The 10229-nt window shown below is 35.2% G+C and overlaps 1 protein-coding gene across 2 annotated transcripts; it reads left to right on the top strand.

Moving 5' to 3' along the window:
- Positions 1–300: 300 nt before the first annotated feature.
- Positions 301–7637, top strand: LOC130820785 (protein BREAST CANCER SUSCEPTIBILITY 2 homolog B-like). Of its 2 annotated transcripts, none has more exons than XM_057686299.1 (18): positions 301–523; positions 599–760; positions 1051–2043; positions 2122–2165; positions 2373–2521; positions 3190–3312; positions 3393–3642; positions 3729–3779; positions 3884–3959; positions 4060–4171; positions 4252–4323; positions 5074–5269; positions 5344–5526; positions 5670–5812; positions 5888–5944; positions 6039–6246; positions 6913–7080; positions 7159–7637. In XM_057686299.1, exons 1-18 carry the CDS (start codon positions 349–351, stop codon positions 7219–7221), a joined length of 3225 nt encoding a protein of 1074 aa, XP_057542282.1. In that variant the 5' UTR covers positions 301–348; the 3' UTR covers positions 7222–7637. The 2 variants fall into 2 exon arrangements, with proteins under 2 accessions (XP_057542282.1, XP_057542281.1); XM_057686298.1 differs by having other exon boundaries at positions 2122–2246.
- The last annotated feature ends 2592 nt before the right edge of the window (positions 7638–10229 follow it).

Genomic DNA, 10229 nt, shown 5'->3' with positions numbered 1-10229 from the left:
AAAATAAGTAAAGCGAAATAGAGGAGGTCTTAGTAAATAACGATTATTTGTAAAGTTAACAAATCACGCTTATGCGGTGGGATTTGATAAGATGAGAGTTTTGTGAATTTAATTTATCTTTTTTAATTTTTTTTATTTTATTATTATTTTTTTATCTTTTATTGTGATTTACAAATTATGGTTATTAATTACGAATGTTTAAAGTGACATATAGTGATTAGTGAATAGTCAAAACTTCAAAATTTCCCGCTTTTGAGAAAAGTATTCAGCTAAATATATTCCACTCCCAACCATCTATTCTTGTGGAAACGAGGGAAAGAAGCCCTAAACCTACAATTTACCGGGAAAATGAACAATTCTCTTCAACGACGCCGGATGGTGTCAACTTGGCAATTATTTTCCAATGCAGGAGACGATCTCCGGTGGAAAATCTCTCCTTCTCCGGCACCTTCTCATCACCTTAATCAACTCCACTGCTCTCCTCCTCCTAATTTCCCTTCGTTCCACGATGTTTTACTTCAAGGTCTTTCTTTCTTTCTCTCTTACAAAACTTTGCCTAATTATATTTTAACTAACAATTGAGTGTAAATTGACGCAGGAAGTTCAAAGATTCTTGGAGATTGCGAGGAGCATAATGCTGAAGTGTTTGAGACTCCAATGGTTCGAACTGGACAAGGAAGCACTGTTGTTTTGAAGAAATCGTCTATTGCTAAAGCATCTTCTGTTCTCGGTGATGATGTTTTCGCCGATTTTGATACTGGTTAGGGTTTTCTTTTATGTAGGTGTTTATGCTGGAATTTCTTGTTTGCGCCTTTGTTATTTCAACTATAATTGTGTAAATTTATATCTCTCATCTTCATCTTATAAGTTCAATTATATCAGTAATTACTTACAAGATTAATGGGATCTATGAGAATACTAGACTGTGTATTTTGATGGGTTACTATATACATTTCAAATCATGCATTTTTGTAAATTCTAGATTAGGATAACTTATTGAGATGTAATTGTGTAAACACATGTAATTTTGTATGTAATTTATTCTTCTAGGGAAACCAAGTTGTAAAGGAAAAGATTTCAGTTCTCCGAATTCCATGTTTCAAACGGGTTCAGGGAAGAGATTAAACATATCCCCAGCTGGACTTCTTAGAGCTAAAACTTTATTGGGTGTACATGAAATTAACAATGATTGCTCCTTCCAAAGCATTCAGCCTCCAAAGAAGAAATTATGTCGAGTTCGCACCGCATCACTTGAAAAAGGGACTGAGATTAATACATTTTGCTCAAAATTGCCTTTTAATTTGAAGAATAATTCATCAGAAATTGATTCTGTTGATAAGGATATTGGTAAACTTATACGACCAGTTTTCTCTGGTGGCACCACGAAACCAACTTCAATCAAGTTCCAAACTGCTGGTGGCAGGTTTATATCCGTTTCTAAAGATGCTTTACAGCAGGCCAGAAACCTTCTTGGTGATCCAGAAATGGACAGTCTTCCAAATGAGAGTGGTGATGATGCTTTTATGTTCTCATTTATCAGTCATAGTAATACTGATGGGAGCGCCTTTACCAAGGACAACAACAATGATTCTTCTCATCAACGTAAACAAAACTCGAAGATCTTTGTATCACCTATGAAGCCATCTTCTCACAAAAAACAAGAAGTAAAATCTGATAGTTTACTCTCAGGAACCAATTTAATGAGGAAATTTGATGCCGAGGCAATCATTAATAACTCAAATGACAAACCATCTATATCCTATCTGACGAACACAATGCAAGGAAAGCTTGATGTTTTTGATGCCACACCTCAAAAGTCTTTGTCTAATGGTCCTGGTCCATGTTCACATTTTTCCAAATCTTCAAAACCATCTGGTTTGCCACTTGCTGAAATTACAAATACCGCAACAAGTGACTCTATCACTAAGAAAGGAACCAAAGTTCTAAAGAGACATGGAAGAAGTTATGTTTCCCCTTTTAAAAGGCCAAGGAGTTCCAAGTTCATTACATCTATGAACTACAGCAAGTTCTCAGTTCCCAATGGTGAGTTCATTGAATAACTTGAAAAGTTTGGCACAAATTCAGTGACCATCTTCACTCAGTGATATGTTTTTGATTCAGAATTGTCTGGTATGGAACATGAAGCTCCATGTCCCCGAAATAAGGTTTCTACCCGTTTTCCATTTAGGCATTCAAGATTATATGTCAAAGAGTATTTTAAAGAGCCACCGATCCATACAAAAGAGGTATGCAATATCCCAATTGGTGGCTCTTTTTTTTTTTTTTTTTTTTTTTTTTTTTTTTTTTTTATATCTAACTACATACACTTATTGTCACTAGATTTTTCATTTAAACCTTACATTCTGTTATAGTTGGAGCATCTTCCTGCACAAGTGCGTCAATTAAATCCTCAGAATTCAGAGAGATACTCATTTTGTGATGGATCTCAGATAGTTGGTGTTGAAAATTTCTACCATATGCTGGTTCAGAGTGAAGCTTCCATGCAATATGCATCCAAGGAGTAAATTTTATTTCATTCTTCTCTCTCTTGTCTCTTCCTCTAGCCAGTCCCATACATTCTGTATAGGTAGTAGTGATTATAAAAAAGGTTAAACGATGTGATTATAAAAATCAGAGGTTTTGAATTTTACTTTGCTTTAGAACTTACTAGATTGGGTGCATTTTTCTTTTTTTTTTTTTTTTGGTACTAATTGAGCTTTGTTAACCTGTTCTTGTACCAATCAAGACATGCAATATATGTAGGCCTATTTTTGGAATAATAGGGCTGACATACAAGTAGCTTTTGTATAAGTTATACATTAAATTCTAATTACATTGATTGCTACCTGCTCCATAGTAAGGCATATCAACAGCTCTAGTTGGCCTACATTGCCTCCCGTATGCACCGAACAACCAGAAAAAGTTGCATTGTCTGTCTATGCATCTCATTTATAAGCAAGTATCATTGTCCTTTGCTCCCCCAAGCCCCTAAATTTACATGGTATTCTACTATTTCTTAGATGAGGACATTGTGTGAACTATACATTTTGCAATGCACATTGATGTAATTGCTTATCTGCATAACCCAATAACAACATTGAAATACTAAGCTATTGAGTGAATTTGTGGAGTGCTTATTTCTAACATAACTATACTTTTGTGAACCAAGTTTCTTTCCCTTCCTGATAGGTGGGTTGCAAATCACTACAAGTGGATTGTGTGGAAACTTGCAAGCTATGAGAGATGTTATTCAGCTAAAGTTTTGAAGAAGTTTCTAACTGTTTTGAATGTTCTTGAGGAGTTGAAATATAGGTAGATGACAATCATGTTTTATCATTTTGTCGCTTTTGTTCTCTTGGTGATATGACACGATTTTCTGGTGCATTTTAAAGATATGAACGTGAGGTTAATCATGGTCAGTGTTCTGCAATCAAGAGAATCCTAGAAGGAGATGCATTGCCTTCTTCCACACTGGTGCTATGCGTTTCAGAGGTTCAAAGTGCACTTCCAAGTTTGGAAGGAAAGACTAGCATTTCCACATTAGAGCTTACTGATGGGTGGTACTCAATATGTGCCCAGTTGGATCACTTGCTTTCAAAGCAGCTTGCAGGTGGAAAAATATTTGTGGGTCAAAAACTACGGGTATAGTAGTAACACTCTTGAACTTGTCAAGAACTCTCTGATTCACAGTATTGAGTTTTAAATCTCAATATTCATCTGTCTTGTAGATATGTGGAGCCGGGTTAAATGGTTGGGATGGACCTGTTTCTCCTCTCAAGGTTTGTTTGCCTTTGAGTTCTCTTCTTGACTCAAAGCATTTCAGGTAGTTTATGTGTGTTTTGGTTCTCATGGAGATTTCTCAGGCATTTTACTCATACCTCAGGCATTTCCAACAGTTAGTTTAGTGCTACATATGAACGGAACTTACAGAGCTCGTTGGGACGAACGTTTGGGATTCTGTAAGTGTCCATGTATAAATTACCATTTCCTTAAGTTTTTGTAGTTGCTCAGTGCAATTTGACTTGGCTCCTTTTATCTGAATTAATTTTTAAATTGAAGGCAGAGGTGTATGTACACCTCTGGCATTTAGGTGTATCAAGGATGATGGAGGTGTAGTCCCATGTACTATAGTCGGTATTACTAGGATTTATCCTGTTCTATATAAAGAAAGGTAATGTTCTCTCACTACTTCACTTTTGAATTTTGTTTTGCTTTTCAAAGAGTATTATACTCCAATAATGTTTTCTATAGGTTGAGGAGTGGAGCATCTGTTGTGAGGTCTGAAAGGTGGGAGGCTTCTTGTGCCCAACTGCATAATCAAAGGTGTGGTTTGCTTTGCCACTGTTGGTGAATAGCAAGTGTTTCTCCTTTCATTAATAGTCACTTTTATTCGGTTGTATAGTTCTGTTTTATCTGCTATTCCTCTGTGTGAAAGATCTGTAGTTGTTTTCCTTTGATCTAATGATCACTATATAATCAGTGTAATAGTTATGTAACCATTTTGACATATGTCACTGGAATTAGCATCATGGCATGTGTCTTGTAGTGTTTTGAATTGTTCTTTCTCAATTTTTTGAATGTGGTCGATCCTATTTAGGCACTTGTGCCTGACAATACATTTTATTGTTTATTCCACTTTATTCGTCATGTAATCTTGGCTGGTATACTTCTGATACAACTCATGGGAAAAAGATGACTTCTTTTTGGACCTATCAGAAATATCTTTGGAATTTTTGCTGTCTACTATAACTTCATAGCCTTTGGTCATGTCAGTAAGCACAACTACCACACAACTTCTGTTCCATCATTGACTTTTGGTAGGAACTAAAAATCGGATGATGTATGCAGCCTGACGGGATCAGACTCTGCTTCATTTTGATGATTACAGTATTAAGGTCAGATAGAGTAACTCCTTTGTTGTAGCCTTCCAGGCTTCAGGGGCCTTGAGGATTGAGATGATGCTGTGTTCCAATTCTGTCTCACCCCCTCGATCTACTCAAGCATGAAAAGTTACAAAAGAAATATGATCGAAAGATTTTGTACAGTGATTTGATTCAAGTTTTTATAATGCAGGTGCTCTGACATCATAGAAGGAATTACATCAGACTTTCAGAGAGGTTCAATCGGTTCTTGTATCGAGAATGACTATGATGATGAAGGGGCAAAGATCCTAAAGATGCTGGAGAGTGTTGCTGAACCAGAACTATTGATGGCAGATATGAGCCCCGAGCAACTTACATCATTCTCTAAATATCAAGCTAAAGTTGAGGTACATTCTTAGTTTTTTGGCTTTAATGAATAAGTAAATTGTATTTTGTTGCTATTATAATGCCTTTACTATAGGAAAAAAGGCAAGAAAACTTGCAACGATTGATTGTGAAAGCCCTTGAAGATGAAGGCTTAAATGCAAGGAATGTAACTCAGTTTATGCGAGTGAGAGTTGTTGGACTACAAAGTAAAGGACAATGCAAAGGGGAAGTCCTAAGAAATGGTTTGATTACGATTTGGAATCCTACCGAATGGCAGGTAAATGGAGGGTAACTGAATATAAATATTTTTTGTTGCATATTTCAAAGCTTTAGTCTTACCTATTATGCTGACTTGAATTTATTTTCTGATTTTTTTGTATATAATTGTCTGATTTTGGAAATGACTTTTTTGCTTATCAGAGGCTTGAGCTGGTAGAGGGGGAGGCTTATGCTATTTCAGGCCTCACACCATTACATTCTGATTCTAATACACTCTATCTACAAAATAGAGGATGGAACAACAAATGGAAGAAATTGACTAGGAAAGACAGAGAACTATTTGGGTCAGTATCTTCTTTGTGGATTGTAAAATTCCTTGGATGTTAAGCTAATAAAAATCCGGATAATTCTTATGTTAGGCCCTTCTTTGATCCTCCCAAGCCGGTATTGTTATCTAAAATAGGTGAAGTTTCCAGGTGATATTTACTTTGTGCCATTATGAGTTATAATATTTTTAGTTTCAATATATGAGGAAATGCATTTACTCACTGGAAAAGGTTGGGTGAACAGTGACTTTGATACTGCGGTGTTGGTTTTACACGTGGGTTTAGAGTTCTTATCTGGTCAGCACAAGAAACAATGGGTGTTTGTTACTGATGGATCTGTGTACAAGTTACAAACAGAAGAATCGACTGTCTCATTGATGGCCATTATCTTTTCTACCCAATGCACAGATGATTGTATTTCTCCAATTAATTCTAACCTTGTTGGGAGCATAGTAAGTATGTTAAATACTGGGGAATGGTTTTCTGTGGTGTGCTTTTAGTTGTGTGAACGTATAATTGTATATTTTTACTAAACAGGGACTATTTTGACTTAGATGCAGGCTGTGGTAGTATATGTTTTATTTAAAGGATAATTATATTCATCAATCAAGCTTGGGGCTGGGTATGAACTAAATTTTCTTTAAGCTATATGATTTGCCACTCCTAAAATTATTGATTATTACCACTTAGTTGTAGCAATAAATTGCATAATCATATCAAAAAAATGGTCTGACTAGCTTCTAGGTTATGGTTTTATTTTTAAAAAATATGTTGCTTAGTATTGTTACACTCGGATGTAATGTATGATTGAGTCTTTATGTAATGTTCAACTCCCAGTGTAAAAACCTAAAGCATGGAACCACAAATTCTTTTCCCTTGATGAAGTATGGCGAGGATGTGAACTAAACAAAACTAACATTAGGATTAAGCTGTGGGAGGTTATGGGACAAGAGTGTTTAACGAGTGTTTAACATGTAGCAATGATGTTCTTTATTTTATGTTTAACTCTAAATATCTATTTTCATGTTTAATTAACTGTGAATAATTGATCTAATGGGCTTGCACTAATGACTGATTCCAATAAAGTCCTCCTTTATTCTTCCTTAACTTTTCTGTAGGTTGGCTTTCGCAATCTCACGAAGAGAGACAAGGATCATGGGAATCATATGTGGGTAGCAGAAGCTACAGAAAATTCAACATATTACCTTAATTGTGACCATCCTTCTTGCTCACATCTTAAAGATTCATTTTATCGTGTCAAGAGATGGGAGCAGCGTGCTAGCTTGGTAGGCATCTTCATTATATAAATAACTCTGCTCAAATTCTCTTGCTCACTGTCATAAACCATTTTGTACATGATACAGACAATTGAGAAGCTTAAGAAGAAGGTATTGGATATAATTGGTGGTCCTGCTCCTGAAGGGTGAGCGTTGAGGTTGTTACCTAATTAACTGATTGCCCTATAAGTTCATATGCTAATTCTTAGCAAAGTAACAAGTGTGCATCTAAGGGGAAGAGATTAGATCTCATTGATATTTTGTCATATACTTTTAGATCATTGTATTGTATTAGTGTAGCGTCTTGTTGATGCATAATTATGTTATTCTAAAGTTGACTGGAAGGTTTCCATAAATTATTGGATCCAATCCATTTTTATGTGGGTCTCTTAGTAGGCTGTTTGATTACCGAAATGTTTTAGCATCCTTGTGTTTGTATACAAATCCTTGGCATGAGTACTAGTTCAATGCCAAGGCCTTAATCCACAGGGATGTTAACTGTTGATAAAAGTCATTGGCATGAGTATTTGAAAATTGATTACTTTTGGATGTTCTTTCTTCGCGCATTGAGGGGAAATTTCCTAGTATAGTTTTTTCTTTCTTTTGTAATGTTCCAGCTATGTGCGTTTTGGCTCTCAAAGCTTTTGTTGGGGCGTATGCCCAATGTATAAGGAAACATTTACATGTAAATTAGCAGAGTTGAAATGCGTTATATAGCATGTGAGCTCTTTAAATTCCTTAATTTGCTTCGTGTATTAACTCATCAACCAAGTTCCGACTTCTATATATGGCTTTCATTAAAAGGGACTAGATGAAGCATGCAACTTGGTTGCATTTTAATTCATTTGGAATCTCATGAAACTTGAAATACCTGCCCAACACACTGTTGAACCTCTAGGTTGCAGGGAGGTCTTTTTTAGTTCATGAACTTCTGCAAATTCCTTAGTGTAATAGTATAGTCACCGGAGTTTGGATGCAGACGCCATTACTCCGAAGTTACTCGGTACAGCCTTAAATCGCATTGTGATAAACCTTTGTATGTTTCTGGTATTTGTCTCTAATTATTAGTGTGAACCAGTCTATTTTTATAGGATCATACCAATATTGTACAGCAGAGGAATGAAACATTATGTGTTTGTGTATTGATTCGGCATCATCTATGATTTCCCCTTTCCAATTCTTTCCCAAAGGAATAGCAAAATGAGATTGTACGTGTCATCGTATAACTTCGTTTGAATGAAAAATTAAAGACTTGTTTTAGGAAGATTTTGTTAGAAAATTGTGCTTTTGTAGGAGTTATACTAGAGATTTCAAATCATTGTCTTGAGATTGGTCATCTTGGCTTTGTTGGTAGATTGTTTATCCTGGTTGAACTGAGGGTTGCAATTTTAGTAAGTTCAGAAGTATTGAGCTTATCGAAAACTATTAGTTTGAGGTTAACTTGATTCTAAGGGGTGAAAATGTAACATTTGAGTTCTCAAATATTGAGTGAAGAGTTAATTTTGAGGACAAGGTTTGTTTTTAGTTAGATAAAATTAAACCTTTAAACTTTTGGTCATTAAATATGATATTCTTTTGGTAGTAAATCTTATGGTAGTAAAAATACTTCTATTATTAATATTGAGTCATTATAGTATTTATAAATTGGAGAAAATAATTATTTGGATTGACTTTTATAAGAATTAAATTATTGGGTTTGATTTGAGTTAAAAACAATATGTAACTACTTAAAGTTTTATTAAAAAAAAAGAAAATTTAAGGCTTCCAAAGAACCGTCTCTGAGAGATGCTTCTCTTTAACCTACTCAAAGTTTTATTAAAAGAAAATTTAAGACTTAAAGAAAACACTAAAATATGTGTTTTTTTTTCCGGTCAGTTTTCTTTATGGCTATTCTTCTTCATCAAACATACATGGTTGTCTTTCTTCTTCACTGAACCATTCATGACTTTTCTCTCTTTTTTTTTTCTATCAAATCGTTCATGACTACCATCAAATCATCCCCGACTGTCCTTATTATGTTACTAAGTGCGCACAAAGTCTCTAGGGTTTTTGTTTGTTTTTACATGTTTGATTATTCGTTTCTTGTTTGTGAAAGCTTGTTTTACACTTTTACGTTTGTATTTTATACATGAGTCTTATCTACTCTCTCAACCTCTTTGGTTTGACACTTTCTATTTTGATTTTAGGTTGCAAGGGAGTTACGAAAGTCATTGGACTACGGAGATTGGTTATATTGTGGGAGTCGATTAAAGAAATTAAAAGCTTTAATCAGTGCTGTTCTTGAAAATTTTTGGGCCCTAGGTGGGCTTAAAAGAGAAACCTAATGTTGTAAGTTTGATACATGCTAAATGCTATTTATGTAAATACTAATTTAATTATAAGGATTAATTCAATTTGAGTCTCTTTATAAGTTGGACCCTAGACGGTTGCACCTTAAAACTATCTTTAGAAACGCTTTGGTTTTAATGCTTGGTGGTTATTTCCTTATTTTATTTATGGCATGTATTGAGTATTTGTGTTACACTTTCTGGGTTGATTTTGTTGAATTCGGGATAGTAGTAGCTAGGAAGACATTTCATTTTGAAGTTATCACTCATATATTGTGAATTATTTCTGTCATGGTAATATTTATTCACTCTTTTATCTATTTAAATTATTAGTGTCATATTACCTTAATATCCTTTGACATTTTGGGTTGATCTTGACTTTCGGTCAAGGGCTTTTCCTGAATTTCTCAAACTCCTTGATTGGCCCATAAGCTAATAACTTCCAGGAACCCTAACTTCCATTAGGTAACTGCCCATCACTCTCCATTCACTATCATGACTCTCTCTTTTATGCCAATAACTACCCTCTACCATCCACCATGACCTACTTTCTCCCAGAAATAACTTCCTCTCCACCATTATAAATAGAGACAGCCAGCATCAAGTGGAGGGGCATCCTATAAAAAGCTCCTCTCAAATCCTTACACACAATCCTCTCCATTAACCCACCCAAATACAAGCAACTTCTGCCCTGACATCCATATTCCTGCATCCTATCTTTAATCGCTTGTTCATTAATCTCTCATCTCCGTTCTAACTTGAGCGTTGGAGGGATTTTCCGGGATATCACCCCCCGGACAAGGCTAACGTGTTGCGTTGCAGGAATTCAGG

Source organism: Amaranthus tricolor, chromosome 8 (genome assembly GCF_026212465.1).
Source record: "Amaranthus tricolor cultivar Red isolate AtriRed21 chromosome 8, ASM2621246v1, whole genome shotgun sequence".
Lineage (NCBI taxonomy): Eukaryota > Viridiplantae > Streptophyta > Magnoliopsida > Caryophyllales > Amaranthaceae > Amaranthus > Amaranthus tricolor.
This window is presented reverse-complemented; position numbering and strand designations above follow the sequence as displayed.

What these genes read in the sequence shown, in the direction of transcription:
- LOC130820785 (XM_057686298.1), top strand. Translation starts at nt 349, where the DNA reads ATGAACAATTCTCTTCAACGACGCCGGATGGTGTCAACTTGGCAATTA. An exon ending in CACCGATCCATACAAAAGAG is followed by an intron (nt 2,247 to 2,372) that starts GTATGCAATATC and finishes ATTCTGTTATAG; the next exon opens with TTGGAGCATCTTCCTGCACA. An exon ending in AAAGACAGAGAACTATTTGG is followed by an intron (nt 5,813 to 5,887) that starts GTCAGTATCTTC and finishes TTCTTATGTTAG; the next exon opens with GCCCTTCTTTGATCCTCCCA.